Source organism: Pyxicephalus adspersus, chromosome 5 (assembly GCF_032062135.1).
Source record: "Pyxicephalus adspersus chromosome 5, UCB_Pads_2.0, whole genome shotgun sequence".
Lineage (NCBI taxonomy): Eukaryota > Metazoa > Chordata > Amphibia > Anura > Pyxicephalidae > Pyxicephalus > Pyxicephalus adspersus.
Window position 1 is genome coordinate 56839775 of NC_092862.1, and position 26738 is coordinate 56866512.

Here is a 26738-nt window from a genome sequence, read left to right on the forward strand (position 1 = left end):
AATAATGCTATTTGATTGAGGGACAAGTGCCAAGGGAAGAATAGAAAAGAGAGGGAGGAAACAAAGAGATAAGTTGCTTGCGGGCAATGTAGGCATACACCTCCTTCACATCTACCATCAATATCTCTTAAAGGAGACAAGCACCCCCTATTCTACTCTGTCAGATGCCACTAGTTGGCCCCCCGACCTTTGTAATGACCTTAAAGTGAATAATTGAAAAGGAGTTCTCTGAATGGACCACATATATTTATACAGGGTGATCATATCCCCCCTTAAACGTCTCTTCCCAAGGTAGAATAGATTCAGTTCAGCTAATCTCTCCTCATAGCTGAGCTCCTTCATTCCTTTTATTAGTTTAGTTACCCTTCTCTGCACTCGCTTCAATTCCACAATGTCGTTTTTGTGAACTGGTGCCCAAAACTGGACTGCATATTCCAGATGTGGTCTGACCAATGCTTTGTACAGGGGCAGGATAATGTCTTGATCTCTGCAGTCTATTCTTTTTTTAATACAAGAAAGTACTTTGCTAGCTTTAGAAATTGCAGGTTGGCTTTGTGTATTGTGTGTATTGTTTATTAAAACCCCTTTTGGCTTTTCAGCAAAAATATGCATAAATAACAGGATTTTTCAAGGACCTAAATAAAAATTACAAAATATTTTATTAAAATTATAAAATTTACATTACATTTGTTTTAAACAACAAAACATGAACTAAACTGAACATAAATGTTGCTTAAACTTTGCTTATCCTATTATGCTACTTATATCCTTTCCATAGAACCTTTGTGTAATTCCTGGTCCTAATCTTTGAAAAAAGAAATGCAAACATTACTATTAAGATAATTTACTAAGTCAGTATAATGTACTATATAGGCAGCCCATTGATTTTGGATTTTGTTATTTTTGCCAGATCAGATAAGACGTATGGTATGATTAGTTTATTCTGGTTTGCTGTGCATAGTCATTGCACTTAGAACAGCTAGTGGATAGTGTGTATAATCATTAAACTACTAAGAAACCTTAATGCAGCATGTCTTTAGAGAAATGTGAGATGTGTGTAATATTCTTACACATTGGATCCAATTTACTAAAGTATTTAAGACATCTGTGAACCAGGCCAAAATAAAAAATAATCCTATCTCTCAAAGTATGGAATATGCCTGCAAAGTGCATATGGACAGGCATGTCAGGTTCAACATACATATAGCCAATGCACGAATTATTGATAGACTGGTGACTAGTGAGTAACTAGTGAGACATCAACACTATAATATGTGATGGGGTTCTTTTTTTGTATACATAGCTTGCTTTGAGCACCACAGTTTCATGCAAAGTTGAATGAAAGTTCAAATTACAACTGACATCCTATTTACTTAAGGTTATTTAAAGGAAAACAAATCATAATAAAACATTTATAATTAATAGGGTTAATCAATAATGGATTCATGCTTGAGGTATCTGTTCTCAGCAACAGCACTGGAGTAGGAAGTCATCTGAGATGACTAGATTTTAAATGCATAGCTTTACAATCCCTTTGTGAAACTGATAGTTTTGCGTATCTTGTATCATTTGCCAGTGGAGTAGATATTCTGTGGTTCGGTACATCGCACAGCGATTCTATGTCTTTTCCTATATTACCTGATGCATCATAAAACATGAAAGCAGCTCTTTAAATGTAAACTTTAAATGCTAAGTTTAATTACAAAAGTAATTTGCTGCATCTAATCTATGACTATTTGATATTTCTTGTAGTATGGAACAAACAGCAAATACTCTCCTATGTATCGCGGTCTCAGAAGTAGAAAATTTAAAAGAAGGCATCAATTTCCTGAGAAATAAGGAAAGTGGAAAAAATTTCATTTTGTTTAAGAATAAGGATGTGTTACGAGCATGTAAGAATTTGTGTAAACATCAAGGAGGAACCTTCATAAAAGACATTGAAGACCTGGATAGCAGGTAAATGCTAAATTATTACTGATACAGCTAGTTTTTTTATGTCTTCTAAACAGAGAATTCATGCAAAATTAGCTCTATTCCTTTATTTTTTGTAATTGTGTTTAGTCAAGGGGAACCATAATGATTTTAATATCTCCAAAACAACGGGGATTACAACATTCAATAGATGTTATTAAATTAGTTGAAATATACCTATACAACAAACTGGCAACACTTTAAAACTAAAGCTCTTTGTCAAGAAGAATACAGATTTAAATATTTTTAATAGTAGTATTAGGTATAACAAAAATAATTATCATGTCATGCAAATATGATGTAAAAAAATCTATCAAAGAGGACATTATTTTGCCATAATTTTGGGCCAGAGAGGAACACACTGATCCATCTCTGGCCAAATTCAGTCTGTTCGGGGTCTTCTGTTTATCTTTGAAATTTAGGCAATAGATGTATCATAGCAGTGATCAAATGATCTACTAACAAGACCCTTGTTTGAAGGCCTAATTAGACTGCTTTTCTCCAGGACATAGATTTTAAAGACAATTTATGCCTAACCCCCCTAGCGGTATTCCCAAATCACACTCAGGGTTGCTTTTAACTTTTAGCTTTTAAAAAAAAAAACACCTTGCTCTGTTGTCGTTACATTTAGTAGAAATATGATCACGGAAATTATTAACAGAATATAAATTAAAAATATCTTTCAGAACTTTCTTAACAGCTCCATGATAAGAGATGTAGTGGGGGAGTAATAGTACATTTACTAAGCAATTGTAGTATAGATAAATACACAGAGGCTACTTTCCAAAAAACTGAAAAGGGTGAGGAAAGTACAATTTTTACCACAATTCTGTACCTAAATTAAAGTAAGTGGTGCCAGAGATTTGCTACTCAAATGTCTTGATACTCAGATGTCTAATATTGAAATTGAAATTGTTGAACTCACATGTAACTGTGTAGTCAGTAATATTGTGACATGTTTGAGATACTATCAGTTGTGGTCTTAAAGAGTATCTAAACTTAGAAATTTAACTTTAACTAAATGTAACTTTACATAAAAGGGTAGACAAGCCTTTAATGTAAAAAAAAAACAACAGAATTTTTACAAGTGCAACACCCTTTTTTTTTTTAAAACAAAAAAGGGTGCGGCACATCCCCCTAATTCTCGACCGCCTAGGCAATCAAGAATAATTGGGAGTGCAAAGCCATCCCAGGAAGGCTCTTGGGTGCTCTTTCTGGGGGGACAACATCAAAATACTTATATTCATTTCCAGGTTTATTGGCTGTGCTCTTTTTGTGCCCCCCACCATAAAAGTTGAGGCTGAAAGGGAGTGTATATTGGACGGGAAGTGCAAAAATCCTAATTTCCAGTGATCATAGGTTAGGACATTATAAGGTTATGCAAAATAATGTTTGAACAGATAAATAATAAAAAGTGAACTGTATGTACACCTTAACAGTAAATCTTTAAAATAATATTCATCTGTCACTTTTAATCAACACTAATTCTTTTAATGCATAAACTTCATTGTATTTATTGTATTGTATTTCATTAGTATCTAATGAATCTGCCAGTCCTTTGCTTTCCTGAAAGTTTCCATTCATGAAAAACATAAAAGCAGATCTGTGCTACAGTCGCTGTATTGACTAAAAGTCATGTCCATAGTTTTGTAGTTAGAATGGCCCTCTGTCCAGCTCTGCTTAGTTTGATTGATCAAGAAATACTATGTGGAACATAGTAATAGAGAGACATCTTCTTTACGGGACCATGCCCCCCCATCCTGAAGGGGATCATTATAACATTCTTGGGGGTCACATGACAACAGGAAAATATTTTATTTATGGCAGAAGGCGTCTTTTTTATATTTTTAGGCTATGTCTACACTGTTTTTTTAAGCATATAAACAACAATACCCTCTTTAAATGCATTTATGGGCATTTGTAAGTGTTTGAGGCATTTTAAAGCAGGATTTTAAATGCCAAATAAAAATCTTATGGGTTACTGCAAGTGTTTATAAATGCTTATAAATGCCTGTAAACACTTTTTTTGTATTCAACTGATCTTACAAATCGCTTGTAAACACCCTCATTTGAAAGTAGTTATAGGCATGTATAAGCATTTACAAGCAGTTAAAAAAAATTAAAATGCAGCAAGGAGCATTTTCCTTACCGATTAAAAAATGTGTGTCCACAAACTCCCTGGACTAACCTATTGGAATTAATAGGAATTTCATACTTTTTTTTAATTTTGGGTAGATTATATCTCACTGATGAAATCTCTTGATAGCTTCCTGCATTCCAAGTACTTCTATAGTACTAGCACTGTAGTTCTATATTTTATTTTATCATGTCACATAGAAATTAATCATGGATATTACAAAGTTACAAAGATGAACAATGTTTCCTATAATATGTTACTAATTACTGGGAACATATGCTGTATTGTATGATTCTGTAAAAAGAGCACACATATTAACAAGTAACTAAACTTTATTATATGTACTTAAACCTCACCCTAGCTTTTATATAAATGCTCTTTTGCCTTATGATAGTATGTCTTAAGTCATAGTATTGTGTGGGCAACTATCATATGTTATCAGCACGGGTATGGTTATAAACCAGCTATCAAGCTAACATATGAATTTAAAAGAAGGTATCATGGTATATATATACCAGCTCTGGTATAGCTCTGGTGCCATTGCTTGAATTTGGAGCTAATGTGGGGTTTTGGACCCAGTGAGAATTGTCATCACAACAAATAATGAAGGGTATTAAGGGTGAAGCCCCAATTATTGAAACAATAATAAAAACTGGACCAAGGTTCTCACCTCTACCTAATCTAGCCACAAGTAAGAAAAAAACAGTTTTGACTATGAATAATCTTTGAGTGAATAAAGCCACTACATATGTATAACAATGGGGAACAAATTTGAACAGATTTTTTGCTGACTTCGATTTTTAAGCCTATTAACACTAAAACAGGTATGCTGATTCTGAAAGTGCATTTAGTTTTCTTCTATGTCAGTTTTTTTCTCTATCGCTTATATCATTGCGATTACTGTAGCATGGATTTGTATAGGCTATTTATTTACATGCAAGTGTGGTCAGAGGTTGTGCACTGCTCTACATAGTGAATAAGCAAAATAATTTTTTTTACCTACACGTGTATTTCCTTTATTCAGATCATGTCTGGCTCTGCTGTTTCTCGTTGTAAGTGCCTAAACAACCCTGATTTATTTTGTTATATCTGTGGCAGTTTCACCATTCCCAGTCAAAGGGCGAACATTCGCACATTTGTAGAGCAAGTCTATTTGGCATATTTGAAAGTTAAACTTGGTGATCAAGATAAGTCTTGGGCCCCTCACAAGGTGTGCAAACAGTGTGTCGAGGGTTTACTTATGTAAACAAAGGGAACACATGATAAGATACTATTTGGTATACCTATGGTTTGGTGAAAGCCAGGAGATCATTTCAGTGACTGTTATTTTTGTATAGTGAAAACTTCTGGATATAACAAGAAAACTAAATGTAACATAGAGTATCTGAGTCTGCCATCGGCTTTACGCCCAGTGGCTCATTCAGATGAAATCCCAGTGCCGGTTTTGTTACACTACCCTCTCTTGAAGAACATGATTATGGTAATGAACTAGGTGACAACAATAATGAAGAGTTTGAAATTGAGGAGGACTCTGTTCATAAGGGATTTGATCATCATGAGTTGAATGATTTGGCACGTGATTTGGGATAATCGACAAAGGCTTCAAGACTGCGTTTGAAAAACTTACTTGGAAAAGGAACGAAGGTATTGTACATTGGAACCAGAGAAATTGCATTTCTGCAGTACTTTAGAACTGACGGTGGCTTTGTTTATTGCCATAACATACCTGGTTTATTGGAGGAATTGGGAACTCCAATCTTTACCTCAACTGAATGGCGACTATTCATCGATAGCTCAAAGCGGAACTTAATATGTGTCCTCCTTCACAATGGCAATAGATTTGGGTCAGTCCCAATTGGCCATTCAGTTTCCCTTCAAGAAGAATGTGAAGAATAGCAGACTTAATGAGAGTCATTGAGTTGTTGCAATATCACCAACACAATTGTGTCATCGGTGAAATTGTCCAGAATCTCTTGGAGATCTACAAAATGCTTGGTTGCAATATAAGCATCAAGGTGCATTTTCTGCATAGACATCTTTCTAACTTCCCAGAAAACCTTGGTGCAGTCAGTGATGAGCAAAGTGAACGATTCCACCAAGATTTGAGGGTCATGGAAGGACGGTATCAGGGTAGATGGGATGTACATATGATGGCTGACTATTGTTGGAGCATCCAATGGGATTGTCCTAACAATGAACACTCCAGGAAACGCTATATGCAGAATTTTTTACCTTATCTGCTAACCCGATTCATTTTTAAATGTTTTACTTAAAAAAATGTCATAGAGTAAGAATAAATCATTTGTATGAACAAATCAAATTTAAATAAACAGTACATTCAATGTATTATTTCATTATTTTTTCATTGTATATAAAATTTGTATGTTTTTGACAAAAATGGGGGGTACCCTGTATCGTAAAAACTGGATGTGATAGCAAAAAACTGGGGTCATTTCTGGATTCACCACCCAAAAATTTGTAAAAAACAAGTGTAAGATCTAACTCAACAAAAAATGCATTACCCAGTGTAATCAAAACTTTTTTTAATATTTTTTTTTTGAGTAAATTATTTCCTACTGTTAATCCATCAGTTTACTGTTGTGTGTGTGTACCATTTGGGAGACTTCTTCTTACTTCCTGTCCTAGATACACAATGACAAGTGAAAGAAAATCTGTGAGGGGGAATCCTCTGTTAGACAGTTGCTTCTGGAACAGATGTTAGATTCCTACTCAATGTTCTGGTGACAACTTTAACATTTTAGATATTTCATCCATTTCTGTCTTGATGACAGTGGTCAGTAGGAACAAAAAAAAACAGGTAAACTTCCTAGCAGGGTCACCGAGTTTGGAACATCCCCATTTTATACAAAACAAAAGTTTTGTTGTAGATAAACTTAATATTATTTTATAAAATAAAAACCAACATTAAAAAAGGAACACATGTAAAAAGGTTTGCCATGATATTTGATAGGTATAAATTCTAGTCAAAGATTCCCATCCAGACATGTAGCAATGCAGGTTTAATAAATAGCTAATAATATAGTGTTCACCTCCATTGCAAAGTATATGCATCATAATATATTTACATTGTTAGATTTAGAAAATCATATTTATAATTGCAAATATATTTATCACTTATTTGATTGATTTTGTGTCAAATTGTATCTCATGTTTAAAAATGTTATAATATCCGTGTATGTTCTTTTTTTTGTGGTTTTTAGCATTGTACGTTGTACAAAGCACAATTGGAAACTAGATGTGAGCTCCATGAAGTATGTCAACCCACCAGACAGCTTCTGTCAAGAAGAACTAGGTAAGCAAATTATAACATTGATTATAAATAAAATATCATCTGAATAGATTAAGCCAGCTGCCACTTTACACTAAAAGCTGAACTCCAGTTTATCCTTCAGTCTCACAGAGTTGTTTCAGCTTCTCTCCTATACTGGTATTGTTTACTCTGATTTTACCACACACTATGAATATTATATTACACACTGAGTTATAGAAGTCCCAATATTAAGTAGTTGTTTGGTTAGCATAATTTCAGCTTTTTGTATTTGCATTATTTACTCTGCTTGATTATCTATTTGAGTAATCTATTAATCAAGTTAAATAGAGTTAAAATATAATAAATAAACATAGAGCAGAATAATGAATTGAAAAAATATTAAGTTTGGACTGATCTCTCCAATTTGTATGTGTAAGGTGAATTAGAGAATCAATCAATATACACCTTATAACATTGTTTTAGATTCCCTATATATTTGTAGGTAACCTTAGAAAGTAGAAATGTATTTGTTAAGGTTTTTTTTGTTGTTTTTTGTTTTTTTTTAAATTCAAGGGACAGAGAGTTAGTTTGATTCCAATTAGGAACTATGATTTTTCCTGCATGGTACAAAAATATCCTGATGATACTTGAGCTGTCATCAGGGTTTCCTATTTCTCAGCCAATCACAGAGCACTAGAGATGAATGGGCACAAGTCTCCCCATTCATGTCTAGTGCTGAATGGCTGAGAAATGTAAAACCTCAGCCAATCACAGAACACTAGAGGTGAATGGAGAGCCTTGTCCTCATTTAACCCCTAGTGCCCTGCAATCCCTCACTGTCAGGAGGATTCCCAGGGCTGTGCTCATGTCAGGATTGCAGCCATAGGAATCATCCTGTCATTGGGATAACCTGTAAAAAAAAATTTAGTTACACAAAAACACACATTTAATAAAATAAATTAGCATTAAAGCCTTGTCCTATTTTTTACTTATATTTTAACCCTTTCATGGAATGAGTAAGGGTTTTATGTACCCCTGTACTCATTCCCCAGGGTGGGGGGTGGAGATCTGGGAGTCTCCTTATTAAAGGGGGCTTCCAGAGTCCAAAGTCCTGCTAAAAATGTTTATAAAAGCCCCAATTGTTTTTAAGGGTTTTCATGCGTTTTCCCGCGTTTATCCAGCGTTTTACTTTTTTAAATGTTGCAAGCAACATTTAAGATAACGCACAAAAATGTGCCTGAAGGAATTAGCCTGGTGTAGATTAGCCCATTGGAATGCATGTGGACTTCAGACATGGGCTTTAAAAGCCTCAGATTAAACGCTGGGGAAACAGTCCGTGTAGACTAAGCCTAAATAAGTGGGCAATTACAAAACATCAAAACTTAGTCTAAGTCTAAATGATAATAATAGTAATAAAATAATAAACACATTTCTTAACACATTTTTGTATAATTAGCAGTTTTTTAAAGTCATTTTGCTTTTGGTTTTAGCAGGAAATGCATATAGTTGGCTTTATGATTGTCCCTTTAATACTATTTGGACAACTAATTTGGTCTAAATCTGATCTCCAGTCAGTTTACCAAAAATTATATCTTCTTGGTTCTTCCCAATTAATAAAGGTAAATTGCCTATTCAATCTAGGGTGATATTCTTAACTTATTATTTTGTTCCAGGACAGCACAAATTTTTCCTTGTTCTCAGTATAGCCCCCCCAGGTAGTTAGGCCATCAAAGGCATCGCTAAAAATATATAGTATTTTAGTTAGTAAAGATTGGTCAAAGAAGTAGAGAAGATAAGTGAACTTGTGAGACTGGTTGCAAGTATGAACTGTAACTGGCTGGTAGAAAACCTGTAACTACATGGTTACATTTGGTTTTGAAGTTTTTTTTCTTTTAGTTTTGGAGCATTGTACAGCACAGTGTATATATTGTTAACAACACCAATAAACACACTATCTTTTTGAGATAAATCCCTGCACTGGTCTATGTGCCTGGAATGGCTGCTTATCTAGCAGAGTCCAACTACCAATCTCCGACTTACATATGGTGGAGGATGCAGCCGCTTGGTATTGAAATGTACAGACAGCAGTCCTTTAATTTTGTTAAATAACGTGGTATGTTTATAGATCCTGTTTAAAACAGTAATGGTGTTGTACAGTGTTGTTGTTTGTTGTGTGTTGTTTGTTCCTAAACAAACACAAAAAGAAAGGAACTTCAACATAAAACCTAGCCTTGTAGTCACTAAATATATATATATTACACTTAGGTCCATAAATATTTGGACAGAAACAACTTTTTTTTCTAATTTTGGTTCTGTACATTACCACAATTAATTTTAAATTAAACAAGTCAGATGTTCAGCTTTAATTCAGTGGGTTGAACAAAAAGATTGCATAAAATGTGAGGAACTAAAGCCTTTTTTTAACACAATCACTTCATTTGAGGGGCTCAAAAGTAATTGGACAAATGAAAAAGGTGAAAATAAAATGTTCATTTCTAATACTTGGTAGAAAACCCTTTGCTGGCGATGAAAGCCTGTAGTCTTGAACTCATGGACATCACCAGATGCTGGGTTTCCTCCTTTTTAATGCTCTGTCAGGCCTTTACTGCAGCGGCTTTCAGTTCCTGTTGGTTTGTGGGCCTTTATGTCAGAAGTTTAGTCCTCAACAAATGAAATGCATGCTCAATTGGGTTCAGATCAGGTGACTGACTTGGCCATTCAAGAATATTCCACTTATTTGCTTTAATAAATTCCTGGGTTGCTTTGGCTGTATGTTTTGGGTCATTGTCTACCTGTATTATGAAACACCTCCCAATCAATGTGACTGCATTTAGCTGGATTTGAGCAGACAGTATGTCTCTGAACACCTCAGAATTCATTCAGCTGCTTCTGTCCTGTGTCACATCATGAATAAACACTAGTGTCCCAGTGCCATGGCAGCCATGCACGCCGAAGCCATCACACTGCCTCCGCCATGTTTTACAGATGATGTGCTATGCTTTGGATCATGAGTTGTTCCACGCCTTCTCCATACTTTTTTCTTGCCATTATTCTGGTAAAGGTTGATCTTGGTTTCATCTGTCCAAAGAATGTTTTTCTAGAACTGTGCTGGCTGGATCAGCGGGGTGGATCAGAGACTACATAGGGTCTAGGATATCACCCTTTTCTAAATTGCTGATCAAATGTCCACATAAAATGTATTGTACAGTTTAACAAATACCACTATAGTTTCCCTTTTGGAGTAATTAGGCATTACTCTGCATGAACATTAGCTTATTATATCACAGATAACATCGGAAGAGGGAAGACCCTACACAATAGTTTCTGCTAAATTAAAGCAGTAGAATTAGAAGCAGTAGTAAAAGTAAAAGTATCACAGAGATCATAAAATAATGTACTCACCTAATCAAAGCACAGAATTAGTCCCCTCCATAGTTGTTATCCCCTCTTTTTTTCTGCACTGCTCCCTGCTGTAATCTGCCTTTCCACTAACCACGGCACTAATGCTGCCAAGAGGGTCTGTTTTTTGTGGTTTCAGAGATTAGTCTGTAAGTGTTGCAATCCTATGTTTGCACACCAATCGAACCAATAAACCTTGGAAAAGATTTCTTTAAAATCGTTTGCTCTTAGTTGGCATATGGTTTTAATCCAGGACCAGATCTATTCCTGCTCTATTACCCCCGTTCATCCAGAATAGTCTATCTTCTCCATATCTTCCTGTTCCTGTTAAACCCACAATAGAACTATAATTTTAACAACTAAGATTTTAAATAATAGATCCTTGAACTGTTTTATGAAAATATTCAATATTGTATCAATATGTAAAAGACATGGGTGCATATATCATTATTCTTCTAAAGAAATCAATGTTTCAATCAGAGGGGATTGTGTATTCTATTTAGGAAGTGGATTTTCAAATAAACATAAGAATACTATTACTATCCTCAAAGTTTTTGAATGGTGTTATACAAGACCTGCAGTTTTGTCAGGACTAAACAGTATAGCTGTCTATAGGATATTATTACTAGGGAGGACCAGCACAGGTAGCTAGTTGGGTATGCTACATCCTTATGTACTAACAGGGAACACACTGACAGGTAAAAAAGCTGACTGAACTGCAATGATACTGTTTTCAGATGTGTACTGTTCAACAAATGTTTTACCAATGCCCTTTACAATGTATTCAATTAAAATGTTAATACTTTACATTTTCTGCAGTCATTGAAAGAGACGAGGACAATGGTTTATCACTTGTAGAACTAAATCCTCCAAATCCCTGGGACTCTGATCCAAAAACTCCAGTAGACCTGGAACCAGGTGAATTACAGGTATGCTTTTTAATGAAAAACATTTTTAAGCAAATTATTATATTTAGGTTTATTGTGTAATTCCCCCACCTCCTATATTGTAAGCTCTTCGGGGCAGGGACCTCTCCTCCTCCTGTGTCACTGTCTGTATCTGTCTGTCATTTGCAACCCCCATTTAATGTACAGCGCTTTGTAATATGTTGGCGCTATATAAATCCTGTTTATTAATAATAATAATAATAATAATAATATTAACTCTAATATTAATGATAATAATGCACCCATCATTGATGTTCAACTTTAAGCCTGGAAGGTTCTGTATAATGACACAATGTACTTGTGATATTGTGGGAAAAAAAAAACTAATTTTCCCTTTAAATATAACAAATGGTCTTCCATTAAAATGTCTTTGTTGGAAATTGCCTCTCTAACAGACCAGGGTCATTAATTTCCCCTTATCAGATATTTCTTGATCTGACAACTAACATCCTCCACACCCAGTAGTTTACAGCACCCATTGTAAAAGTTGAAGTTTTGTGTTTCCATATGTCATACAACTTAGATAAGGCTAGCAGAGTGGCCCTGATTGAACTCTGAGATGTATTCTGAAACACATTTATTCATAATCTTTATATTTCCAATATACCATTCTGCATAAAGTAGTAGTTGACTGATTTGGAGTTGGATCGTTATGGTTAGCATTTTGAGACCAAGAACTGTTCTCCTAGGCCTCAGAAAACCCTGGAAACCATATGTAGCATGCCCTGGTAAACCATAACTCCCAGACATGCCTAGTTTGGTTTCTGTAAGCTCCTTATTTAGTGGTGATTATTATTCTAGGGGTTGGCAGTTCATAAAACCTATACTTATGAAAATATTAATAATGGCTAGAACAAGGACATTTTGGAAGTGTCCATAATCCATGTGGAGACAGCCCTTCAGACAGCTCCCACCCTGCTATCATTGGATGGTCCCATTAGTCCCACCTCTGTTGTCGGCATAGAAAAAGCCATGTAAGACCAGCAGGGGAAGCTCTCACTGACATCATCTTGTTGCTAAGGACAACAGCACTGCCTCATTGAGCACTGCAGGAAGCCCAGTGACTGGCTAATAACTTGGACTTTACACCGCAACCTGGATCAAGGAAAACCAACTCTACCTAAGTATTATTTCATAGTTTTCCATTTTATTTTATGCTGTTCTATGCTATAGTTCTGCTATCGATCTGTATTTTTCTATAATTTGTTTGTGCACTGTTTTTGTATGTTTTTACTTATTAAACACTATTAAAAGGTGAATGCTGAATCTCTGAATGCTCGAAGTAGAAATAGTGTAACTTGCTAACCCGAAACGCTACTAATAACATTGTGATTTCTGAGACATCCCTGTCTGGAATGGCAGCGTGTGACACTAAAGAAGCAGGAGCATACCTACGGTTGTCAAGGGTAATGGTGCGTGCATCCGTCTAAGCACGTGGTGGCAGTCTACCTGTGATGGTGTGTGTGCCAAGGGTTACCAGAGTGGTTAACCTTGCCCCGTGATGGCCCCTCCTCAGCCTGCTGATGCATGGACTGTTGCTGAGCATGCTGAAAAGTCTATGCGCAGGGGTGCAGGGCTGACAGGGCATTCGTCACAGTATTTACTTACACTTAATATATTAATGATTACATTATTCGCATATGCCACATTTAAGTTGAAGTCCAGCCCTACCATTATTCTGCACAGTTGCATATACTACTTTTCTAAACTGAAATCATAAATCACTGAACATTAGAAGCTTCTCACAGAGTGCACTAGAAGCTGCAACAAGTAGAATAGAGCTCCTTCTATTTTCTGGATGGAATACTTCCAGCATTATCTAACTCTTTCCTCTTCAGATTTACTGGCCCACCCCTTCCAATCACTGAATTTAAGTTCTTTCAGCCATGGAAGCTCAACATTACATTAATATGTTTTCACATTAAGCCATTTACAGCACACAGCTTGTTTATCCTTTCTGGTATTCAGATAAACATTAACTAACATGTATCTGCATAATATAATGCATTGTGGTGCTGCCATATAAGTGGAAGGTTAGAATATTGCATGAGTTAGCAGGTACAGTAGGTACAGATACATGTCCCTAATGAATTGCTCAGTGGCTGCGCATATTTTTTCAGCTGTCCATATCTCTGAACTATTCTCCATATTGTACCTTGTCATCATAAAAAATTATTATTCAAAAAAACCAACATAAAACTGAATAGTTCTTGGTCATTTTATAGAAAACAAAGAATGTTTCACATTGTTCTTTGTCTGTAGAGAATAGTAAATCCTGTTAATAGTAAATCTAAATCTAGGAAACACATGACTCTGCACATTCTAGCTTGTTTTAAGAGCCTTTTATTCTGACTGACATATTCTGGATCACTTTAAGGAAAACTGAAGTTTGTCTGCGTTTTCATCTTCCTCTCCATAAGCAAAACAATGAATGCATATTCAAGCAATTTTTGTTGTGCAGCCCTGTCAAGTGTATACACATGCCAAAATCCTTAAGTGTAAAGTGTTTTTAAAGTGTATACACATGCCTAACACTTCGTGTAAGTCCTATTCTGCTGGATTCTGTAGTACCATACAACACAACACACAACTAAAACCATCATGTCACAATCACTACCATATTGATACAATTAGATACAGGTCTGTAGACACAATTAGTACTGTACTAACCAAAAAAAAATGAATTGTTAGGATTATAGTAATCAATAATTCAAAAAATATTTCACACAGCCATTAGCTTCCCCCATAAACCCTCTTACATCACAGGGCATCAAAGTGTAGCAGGAGAAGTGTATTTCTATACCATAATGTCCATCTTTACAAAATGGGGTTTTACTACTTTCGGGACTGGGGTGTGTGTGGATGAGAGCTGAGTAAGTATGCTGCACCCTGCTTTGGCAATACTACCCAGCATTGTAAAGTTGTAACTTTTTCCAAAGTAAGGTACCTTTTCCTAAGGATATAACAAATGTACTTTCTGCAGTGAATTATGATTGTGTATTTGCTTAGATACCCATTGTATAGGTGGTAAGGTCTTTGCCAAAGTAATTTAATTTACTAGGTAAATATTTGGTTGGTTGGTAACAGGACACAGATTATTATTTGCAAACCAGTGCTTATTTGGTGTTCATTACAATGTAATACATTAACTTTTTATTAAATTTTAGACGTGTTAAATCATTCTTTTATAAAACTATGTACGATACCTTTCAGTCCCTTTTTTGGGGGGGTTTGTATTCCCGAGTACTTTTGCAGTTATTGAACAGATATAACAACACTTTTTATGTTATATTTACCAGATTTAAATAAAGCAAATAAGTGCAATAATTATACATATTATTAGAACTAAACTAAAGTTTACATATTAGTGGAACTAAACTAAAGTTTACATATTAGTGGAACTAGACTAAAGTGGAACATGTCTCCTGCCTTTAAACATATTTTCTCAAACCTTGTAAGAGGTCGATTATATTCACTATAAGGTATGAGCTTTTGTTAAAAGTGAGACTATTGATTTGCCCTCCATTGAGACAACGAATGATTGTTCCAGAGCTATCCATTTTTTAAATTCACTATACCAATATCAATCTACTACTTTTATCAACAGGGAGGCAACATAATACAAATAAAAATTTGGAATCAGTAGCCCACTTATTTTTCTAGGGAAAAACAAAAGAATCTTACAAATCTGTGGCTTTCACACCCCACCCTCAAAATTAAAAATCAAAGAATGTAACTGGTGAAAAAAAAAGCTAGGACATCTATAGGTAGTACTTGCAATAGATATAGAAATCAAAACATTAATTTTTTTAGAAACCTATTAAAACCATGAAAAAGTCCCCTTCACACATTTCTGTAATTCTATCTTTAATTTAGTTATTAGTGGCACGAAATTTAAATGAAAAATATTTATTGTATTGCTCAAGATATAGGTACAGAGATATTTAATCGCCTTATCAGCCCACCTAAAGAAATATGATTGTACTAGGTTTATTATAAAGTGTAGGGAGATATTTAATGCATCTAATTTAGAATAATTGCTATTATAATTGGAAACAATCCCATATATTTTTAACTCCATAATTTGGCTGCGAAGTGATAATATTGGATTGGAGATCACAAAAATCAAGTCGTCTCTAAAGGCTGCTACCTTCTGTTGACTCTACCTTCTGTTAATATCTCAATGCCTATAGTATCAATATAAATATAAGTGGAGAAAGTGGGCATCCGCATGTTGTGTCCAGTTTAAAATATTAAAAGTTTCAGACATACTTTTACACTGGTTGAGGGGTGACAGTATACCCAGAGGATCCACAATACCATTCTTGTTTTTAACCTGATGTATTTAAGTGTATAATTCAAAAATACCCATCTCACCCTATGAAATGCTTTTTCAGCACCTATTCAACAATAGCGCTGGTATTTTCCCTAAATTGGCAGCCTGTAACCAGTTAATAAACTAATTGTATTATCTCTTGCTTCACGAGAAGGCATAAACCCACCTGGTCAAAGTGAACTAATTAGAAATTTGGTAAATAGTTTTAAATCTTAATATATTTGTAAATACCTCATATAACTGGGGCACACACTTGGAACCTTGCCCTCTTTAGGTATAACAAAAAAGTGCACCCCCAGGGAGTCCCGCGGGAGTCATTTGCCCTCTGCCAGTGTATTTTATGCCTTTATAAAGAACGGTCCCAAAACATCTAAGAATTAAACTCACCACCTAATATCCAAAAGTCTTCTCTAAAGTCTTCCATCTTATCTACTCTACCTATCTACTAATTTTTCTAAAAACTTCACCTGTTCTAATTGTGGCATACAGAACTCAATTGTGACTGTAGCAAGGGTGACCTTATTACCATTTAGAGTCCCCTTACACATCAGCACTCTGCTATCCTGATCAGTATATATATCTTGTAATTCCCATGTCACAGAACTCGAAATGAGTATACTTAATCCTTTCAATTCAGAATAACAGGAAAAACAGTGTTATTTCAATAGGAAGTACCTGTTGCGAAGCAATGGCCCTTTACCCATACGAAAATGTGTTTTCTGTAAAAAAGCTACCTGGGCCCCTTGGTGGGGTAATTTCTCTAGGACTGAGAAGCATTTCTCATGAGATGTTTAATCCTTTTATTTCCATGAAATAGTTGCCAAAAGCGCCATGGTATTTATTTAAGGTCAAAAGACTTAACTGAGGATAAGGACCAAAGACAAGACATAAAACAGGCATACATCCTACCTGGCACACCCCCAGTGCCACATTACCCAAAGGTGTACGTAAAAGGCTATGTCTAGGATAAGCCTCCTGCCTCAAAATCCTAGCTCCTATACCTCCTAATGTCCATCCATTTTATTTTCTTCTGAAATTTCTCAAATGATTAACCACAAAAGTAAAAAACTAAAAGTAATTTCTCTAGAGCAAGCTGGATCATTGCTTTTGGGACTCAGGGATCAACGTTCACAGTCCAATTCATTTGTGGTATCTTGAGACCTTTCCAACACCATATTTAATAATGCAGTTACATTTGAAACCAAATTAATAATCTCCACAGTTTTAGGGATTCTTTTTTACAAACACAGTTGTACCTCGGTATAAGTCCGTTTTGGAATAAGTCCAACTTGGTACAAGTCCTGTTTGGACACGAAAAATTTTGCTTGGTATACAACTTTGGTGCTCGAAATTGTATGGGTCAAAATGAGTCATAACACCGCACACTACCCTTATTTACCTCTCTTGAGACCAAGCCACGACTGCCCACGAGCGTCAGTACTCCAGTTGCTACCATTCAGTGAACAACTATAGAGCTATAACTCTCTGTGAATTACATAACATCTCTTCCTCCTCCCTTCTCAGCACCATCCTAGTAAGCACTCGACTCTTCCCAGCAAGGTAAAGTGATGTTAAATTTTCATTTATTTCATCTAATTGCTTTTGTATGTATGTATTTTAGTATTAAGCAGTGTTTAAACTATTTCATACAGCCCCATCAATGTATAATATGCCAATAACAATAGGATTTTTTTTTCATGGGAACGGATTATTCTTTTTCCTTTTATTTCTTATGGGAAAAATCTTTTGGTAAAAGTCCTGTTTGGTATAAGTCCAAGGATCTGGAACAGATTAAGGACTTATACCAAGGTACCACTGTATTCATACATTGGCTTCTATTCTCTAAACCATATTGTTGGTACAGTATATATTGATGTAATATATATATCAGCGTATTTTTTTTTTTTAATATTATTTTTATTAAGGTTTAACAGTGGTAAACAGTAATACACGTGAAATCAAGTACAACATAATATATAAAATTTTCAAGATACAAAAAAATGTGTAATGATCACAATTCACATATAAGCACATTTGCGTAAATAATAATGTAGATAAAATAAAATCTTAAGTGTCATACAGAGGGTACAATGAACAAACGATAGTGCAATTTACCAAGTTATTTGACTGAACATGTAACTCACACCGTAACATTGGAATATTTAAGTGCTTGCATAGATAATTAGTCAATATCCATAGGAGGGTCATGTTCTAGCTCCCTTTCCAAGTACCATGTGATGTGTCGTAAATAATTGTACAGTTTAAGCTGGCAAGCATACCAAATATTTAGCAATAAAATTCTTGTACATATTAAGGAAGCTGCTGAAATACTAAAAATAGTACTCATAGAAAAAGTACACCAAAAATATTGCACTGTAAACCATTTTTTTTTGTTTTTAAACTGAAAATTGTTAAAACACGTCTATCATTCCCTGAGGGAATGTACTAATCTTACTAAACCTGAACAGATACAAAGCCAGATACATGTCACAATAATATAAACATGAGAACTGAGTATCATATAAGGGCAAGTGGAACCAAGATACTAAACTTTGCAAAACAGATTTATTGATAAATTTATTGAAAAAAAAGGTACTAATCTTACTAAACCTGAACAGATACAAAGCCAGATACATGTTACAGTAATATAAACATGAGAACTGAGTATCATATAAGGGCAAGTGGAACCAAGATACTAAACTTTGCAAAACAGATTTATTGATAAATCTATTTCCACTGCCCTGCAAACTGAACCACACAAAATGTGTGCATAACATTTCTAGAAGACTAAAAAAAATCATTTTAACAAAGTAACATTCCACAGGTGATGTTGCAAGCAATTATTGCAGGTGCAGCAATACAGAATCAGGGTCATCCAGTAATAAAGTAGCCCCCTTGACTGTGACTTTCAATTTAGCCAGGTACAATAGGGCAAACCAGAGTTTATTAGCAACAAAAAAGTTGCAAGCAGGATAAAAAATTATTTGCTGCTGTGTGACCAAGGTGGAGAAATCTGGAATCCATTAACCTTTAGGGATCCAGCTTTTTTGTAAGCAGAAAGGAAAAGTTTGTTTATTCAAAAAGTGAGGGCGATTTTTGCACAAGGATCGTGGCTTGCAGCATCTTTTCCTGCACCGGTCTGATGAATGCGCCCAAGCCCACGTGGAGAGAGCGGATCCAAATGAAGAGCACGCAGGAGATCCACTGTGCCAATTTTTTTTAGATACAGGCATTGAAGCATTTCTGGTATCTCCAGAAAATGTAGATTAGAGAGATATTCACTATTTGCAAGATCCCCATATTTCCCAGCTAGGGATGCAAGCTGAGTGGGTTGTAGTGAAACGGTTGACTTTGATGACCTGTGATTGATCTTCTAAGTCACCAACCTCCTGTTCCAACTTGGGTATACTCGTAGTATTACTAGAGATTTGTTGCAGGGTGTAATCAATTGAGGATTGCAGTGTTTGAAACTTTTTGTCAAAGTAACGTCGCAAAAGGTCAAAAACCTCCTGAGATGTGGAAGAAAAAAGAGGTTGCGACCCTGATACAGCAGATACAGCTGGGGACACATCCATAGATAATGGAAAGGGATCACATCCATGTATGGAATGTGAGAGCGAACTGGCAGGAGTGTAGGACCTTACACATAGGGTAAAACACAAAACCAGTTCACCAAGACAATGATTCTGAAGCTAGAGCATAGAAGTAGTAGGGAGATTGAGGCGATGTGTAAGGAAAACTTAAGGAAAAAGCAATCACTGTATGGTGATGATATCTGAGGGGAAGGAATCTTATGCTGTGGAGATCTCTTAGGAGATTCTGTTGCAATATTAGAGTGCTCTGGCCATGCTGCCAAGATGGCCACCCCAATCACTTGCCACAGTGAGCACTGACTCCGGGAAAGTAGAAGATGAGCTCCTTTACAGGATCCTTTACTTGTGTACTGCAAAGTTAGGTCGGAGGCAGAAGCGAGAGCTCTCAGGTCCCATTTTGTTATGGGAATCTGTATAACCAAGCAACAAATAGTTTTGTTGCTTGGTAATAAAGCATCCTAAAGTGGTTTAAATTGAACATAAAAACATATTTTGCAAATAAAATTACAAATGTTTCCTGATACCTTCAGGTCAACTTGTTTAGTTCCATTCAAGAACAAAAGTTTTTTTCTGTTACACAAATAGCCCTCTTATTGGCATGGGTAAAGCTGTTTACTAAATCATCACCAGTCAATACAGGGGCCATAAAGGTAAACTTTAAAGTGAACTTTATATTAGGTGTACTGTTTACTAATGATTTAGCACAATAACACCTGATCCACAAATGTAAAACTCCTGTTTTACATTTGTGGTTCAGGTGTTATTGTGCTAAATCATTAGTAAACAGTACACCTAATATAAAGTTTACTTCATTCTGTAGTGTTTGCTTTATATTCCTATGACACCCCTTTTATTTAGGTTTTCATAAGCATTTTTTTTTAAACTGATGAGGAAACTTGAAACTTGAGTTTGAGTAAAATGTGACATTATTTAGATAAGATACATTTCTTAGCCATAATGCATGGGATTGTATTTTGCTATATGATATGCCTTAAATGTTCCTATCTATGTCAACAACTTTTTCTCTATTCCCAGCTTTCTACCCCCTGAGTTAAATTGCTAATAATGTATATTTTCTCATATACATGTCTTTGTGTATGACCATCTTTAAACGAAAACAATTACAATGTAAGCTATTGATTGCTTAAAGTATAAAACAATTTTTACGTTAAACACCCATCCTTTGTATCCATGAAACAACAAATCATTAATCCATGTTGTATTTATGTAAATTATGTGAAACATCTGCTAATATATTTTGACTGTTGAATAATCAGAACTTTAATAATATTTTGCAGATTACCTATTTAACTCATGCCTGCATGGAACTGAAGCTTGGGCAGAAGTACATGGTATTTGATCCTTGGTTGATTGGCCCTGCCTTTGCTCGAGGATGGTGGTTGCTTCATGAACCTCCATCTGACTGGCTGGAGAGGTTGCATCGTGCTGACTTAATTTATATAAGCCACATGCATTCTGATCACCTTAGGTAAGTGTACACTTTTATAACATTAAATAGTATTATAAATGTCACATTAGGTTTTGAAGCGCAACTTCTGTCCAAATTTTTGTTTTTAGTTTTGAATAGAACATTTTTAGCATTGTCTGTGACTCTGGGATTTAGGGAAATCATGCAATTAGTTTGGTATGTATATAGAAAGTCCAATCCCAACTCATATTGAGTATAAATACTAAAACATTTTTGCCAAGATTCAGGATTTGTTTGAAATTATATGTATAGAGAAAGAAAACAAAAAGATATACCTCTATTTAAAATCTCAACATTATTTATTTTCAAAAGTTAAAACAACATAAATCGAATCAACATTCGTAAAATATGGTTGGTTTTGTATGCTTCAAAATAATCCACATATAATTTAGGACGTATGCTCCCCAGGTCTCTGATCAATCATATATAATATATTCACATATTAACATGTAGTGAAATCAGCTAATTTAAGTTCAGAAGCCTGCTGTTTTGGCCTGTTTGACAGCAGAACAGCAGTGCCTTATCTAGAACAGGAGCAACTAATCAAATATCATACTAAAAAGCATTGAATCAGAGCAACCCGAATATGCTAAAAAAAATATTCATATTGAAGTCTCTCATATCACCTTCCAATCACAATAACTGCACAACCAACATATAAGAGGACTAGAAAATTAAAGGTAGTATCTTTTCATATAAAGTATCCCCCCTCCCACCTTCATGGGTGTGTGTTTGTGTATAAAGCCCATGTTTGGGATATTTAACCTGACTACCTGTCCTTCAGAAAGCAAAAGAAATGAGGAAAACAGTTATCACTGACAGAAAACACAAAACAGTACCAAGACCCTTTCTACTATTAGTGACCTTGTAGCCATTTTGACAATAAAAGAAAAACAATTGCAAAAGAAAAGCAGTTATACTCATTACCCAGCTACCTGTTTCTAAGATCTCCATCTTTTTATTAGCTCAAACTGTGGGTCCACAGTTGCACACCGTGATGCTTTCTGCCATCCTCTATATCATAATTGTATGGGGTGGCACATGGAACCACAAGTACTTTGTGTGAAATTTAAGAAAACATTTGTTTACAATTATTATGACTATAGAGTTCAGGGATGACTTTTAAAGTACTTCACATTGCTTATTCAGAATTTTTAAACAGTTTATTATGCATGATCTTTACATAGGTAAACGTTAACTTTTGTTACGTAGTAGGCAATAAAATCATGCTTGCCTTATCATTACTTAGCAGCAAGACCAGTTTAAAAACCGTCAGTGTCCACGTGTAAATATAATTTTAAAAAGCCCACATTAAAGCTCATCAGTGTTAAATCATGTTAAACTGTGTTGAGGAACTGCTTTCCATATGAGATGACAGTTTCCTGGCTTGCATGCAAGCTGAATCATTCACAAAACGGAAAATATACCGGAAACTATAACAGTGGCTGTTTGACTGAGTTTTTTCGCAAAGTCATTATAGAAGGAAGTGGAACAAACCTCCTTCAGCCAGCTTCTGAAGTTTGTTACAACATAGTAAATATGTAATAAAGGTAACAGGATCTTAATGTTATACAGGAAAAAAAGCTGGAGTTCAGCCTCAGCTTTAGCCTTGAACAGTTGCTATGTACATAATCTGTTAATTCTGATTATACAATCAGTTTACTTGAAATTTGCAAGGTCTTTTTTTAGTGGGGACCAGTGTAGAACAAGAGATTGGGAATTTATAGATTAGTTCCTGACAGTAAAATTACATTTCGCCAACCCTGGAAATTTGTGGTATTAGAATGAATGTAGTTCAAAGACAGGGTTTTTTGGCAACAATTTTTAGTGTATTCAGCAAAAATCAATAGTATTCTCATAAATGTGAAACGACAAACAATAATGTCAATAGTACAGATTTATCAGTTCCTTCCTCATCCTTGGAGGTTAATTACCCAAATCTTTTTATAAACATCCACAGTAAAAATTAGAGGAGTATTTCCTCCTATTTAGAGGTCAATTACCTCCTATGCTAGACAGAGACCAACTATTTTATAATTCATTGAACATATAACATATACGTATTTCTGACGCAGCTTTGTTAACCCGGCGCGTTTCGCCCAATCTAGGCTTCCTCAGGGGTAATGCTACGTATGTTGATGTTCAAAGCTCTATTTCTTGAAGGCATCTAAATGTTAAAAGAATATATGTTACAATAATATATAGATATTTAGGTAATTGTTTTATTTCTTACTTTTATTAGAATGTGTTATCAAAATAATTGATGTCACGTATATTCCTGGGGTTTAATGTTATATAGTACATCAGGAATCAAAACAGATATCCTTATATGTGTATTCAATTCAAATAGTCCTGTTCATTCTTGGTAACTTAACTAGTTTTTACATTTTACTATATTTCAATATATTTATTACCTTAATAAGGTGAATAACTCTGCTCAAAGCAACAATGACTGAATAAATCTAATGTCATAAATAATTAGTAACAGACTTATATTATCCTTACTTGCACACATTTGTCATTTTATGAAGTAAAAAAAAAAGGTCTATTTTTCTTCAGCCTGCATATAAGACTGTTTCCTCCTAATGTACAGGAATTTCTTGTAGGTTCTCTTAAAGAATAAGTATCATAATTAGAGATGAGCGAATCGAAGCTGACGAAGTGGAATTCGATCCGAATTTCAGAAAAAATGCGATTCGCAACGAATCCGAATTTCCTCGCAATTTGTGGTAACGAATCACAATTTTTTCTAAAATGGCGGCTACACGTGTGAGGACATGGGGCAAGGAACTCTGGGAAGGCGGGATGACCCATAATGCCATGCATGCAGCCAATCAGCAGCCAGCCAGCCGTGTGATGTCACAGCCCTATAAACAGCCCCAGTCATCTTGGATTAAGACATTTTACAGCGTTCTGAGTGCAGAGAGAGACGTCTGCAGGCGCTAGGGAGAGTGTTAGGAGAAACCTCATTGTAAGAAAAAATCTCAAAAAACGATTTATAGGAGGATTTATAGGAAAGGAGAGGGAGGAATCATTTCACACCATCTTAGTGCAGGGAGAGACGTCAGAAGGTGCTAGGGACAGTGCTGGAAAAGCGATTTTCAAGTGCAGGGAAAGATTATTTGGGGATCCAAATAGCCATTATACAGCTCTGTCATTCCAGAAATTAATATATCCAGAAAAATATACGCAGTTCACTGTTGCAGTTATTTGTGGTGAAAGCGTTTAGTGGCCTATTTCAGTACAAAAATAAAAATATATACGCAGTTCACTGTTGCAGTTATTTGTGGTGAAAGCGTTTAGTGGCCTATTGCAGTACAAAAAGAAAAATATATACGCACTTCACTGTTGCAGTTATTTGTGGTGAAAGTGTTTAGTGGCCTATTTCAGTACAAAAAGAAAAATATATACGCACTTCACTGTTGCAGTTATTTGTGGTGAAAGAGCCACCTAAATATGTATAATATGTGGGCAAAAGGTGAAGCGTGGCCAGGGTGCCAATGTTGGCACCACGGCCCTGCATCAACATATGCAGCGTCACCATAAAGTGGCCTGGGAGAACTGTGGCTCTGATGTGGTGGTCCAGCCTGCCACAGCAACCGCTGCATCACCCAGTGTCATGCAGCGGGTTTCAGGCAATCAAGGCTCCACCGCCTCAGCCGAAGGGAGCTGTATGTCATTTCCATCTTCTGCTGGTCCAAATTGTCCTGCTCCTCCTCCTCCTGCTCCTCGTCAGTCATTCCGTCAGCAATCGATCACTGAAGCGATTGCCAAGAGACAACAGTATGGTTGGTGAATTCAGCTTCACAATGATAGGAAGAGCCGGCATCGAAGGATCAAAAAGCGACGTCACTATGAACACTTGGCCGCCACAAGCCAGTTACCCTGTGGTAAGTTTTCTGACACCTCCTGCTTAGAACCCAAAAGTCAGAAGGATCATGAGGCCCCGCTTTCACGGTCTGTATTCATACTGAGATTTAAGATCAAGCAAGCTTTTCCCCTTCTGCTCCACGGGCAGTTTCTTTCCTCCCTGAGCTTGCCTTAGGACACCTGCGTTACCGTTTAACAGGTGTTCCTTTCCAGTCAAACTCCCCACCTGTCACTGTCCTCGGAGCTGGTCGCACCCGGCGCACGCTGGGTGCTTGGAGCCAGAAGCGAGAGCCCCCCGCCTGATGACACAGATAAGATGCCAAGTGCTCCTTCTTTCACCCACCGTCGTCAGCGGGTACTGGTATTGCCACCCACCGCCCCACTCTGTCACCGGGTCACTTTGTGGTCTCCTGATGCTGCTGCTGTCATCTCCACACTATGTCACCTTGCCACTCTGTGGTCTCCTGATGCTGCTGCTGCTGCCATCTCCACACTATGTCAAGTCCTGGACTCATAGTATTCTTAACTAAAAATAAACACATTAGGGGTGTCACTAACTAACCCAAGCTCATAACCTGTCCTGGGTTTATAATGTTAACTAAACAGGATGAGAAAAGATCTTAGAATAGAATGTACTCTATCTTGGCGATTCACAGTAAGGAGGAACCCTAATTACATTCCCCTCTCTCCTTTCAAATAATAATCCTACACAACTATTCACATATAACATACTACACAACAATTAACATGTACCATCCTACACAACAATTATTCAGAAGTGTCAGTAAACACCGGCAGTAGAGTAGCAGGATTCAAAGTTATGCACCTTCCCTACAACATTCTTTTATGTTTTTCACTAATTCTCTACATTGTTTTGGGTGCAGACGGCCAGAAAAATTATTTTTCTTTTTCCAAAGAGCACAGAATGTTACCCAGCTGGGATTTTTCTATACATGGAACACTCATCATCAGTAGGTTTATGCTTCTGTTCCTTACTATTTTTTAATCCCATTATAAATCCTTCTCAACACTATCACTGTTCACCTGGCGTCAGTAGTGGGAGATTATGACTTCTATTACTCGTCTAATAGATTATTGTCCAACAATACCCAAGACTCACCTCAGCGTGATCATATGGGTCACCTATTGTTCAACAATACCAGAGACTCACCTCCGCGTGAGCTGTGGGTCAACTCCCCCCACATCAGAACAAGCAATTAATGTGAAAATAGCGTCTTGGACTCGACCCAATAGTGGGAGACTATGACTTCTATTACTCGTCTAATAGATTATTGTACAACAATACCCAAGACTCACCTCAGCGTGATCATATGGGTCACCTATTGTTTAACAATACCAAGGGCTCACCTCAGCGTGAGCTATGGGTCAACTCTCCCCCTATCAGAACAAGCAATTAATATGAAAGCAATTATTACTTACAATTTAGAAGAATCAGAAGGAGACAGTGCAACCTCACAGAGACAAGGTAGGGCGAAGCTTCCTCACTGAACGAGCTCCTGTCTATGGTTCGTTGGAAACGTCTTCCCACTGGTCACGGAGTCAAGCGGATGGCCTCTTTTTACGGTCTGTAATTACCGAAGGTCTTTATCGGTGTCCGTGAGTGATTGTGGACCCGTCATCCAGTTGATGTCCGATTTTCCAGTGTGGAGCGTTTCCGGCTCGAAGGACCAATTTGTGGAAGGCAATAGCCTTATTCACGAAGCA

At 36.1% G+C, this 26738-nt stretch overlaps 1 protein-coding gene across 2 annotated transcripts in view; it reads left to right on the forward strand.

Moving 5' to 3' along the window:
• LOC140330960 (cytidine monophosphate-N-acetylneuraminic acid hydroxylase-like) overlaps positions 1-26738 on the forward strand; it is a 67053-nt gene that overhangs the window by 14458 nt on the left and 25857 nt on the right. For both annotated transcript variants that reach the window (XM_072411588.1, XM_072411589.1), the window contains exons 2-5: positions 1753-1956; positions 7330-7421; positions 11598-11707; positions 20953-21143. In XM_072411588.1, the coding sequence (XP_072267689.1) occupies positions 1754-1956; positions 7330-7421; positions 11598-11707; positions 20953-21143 (596 nt within the window). In that variant the 5' untranslated portion in view covers position 1753. The remainder of the gene's footprint in view (positions 1-1752; positions 1957-7329; positions 7422-11597; positions 11708-20952; positions 21144-26738) is intronic.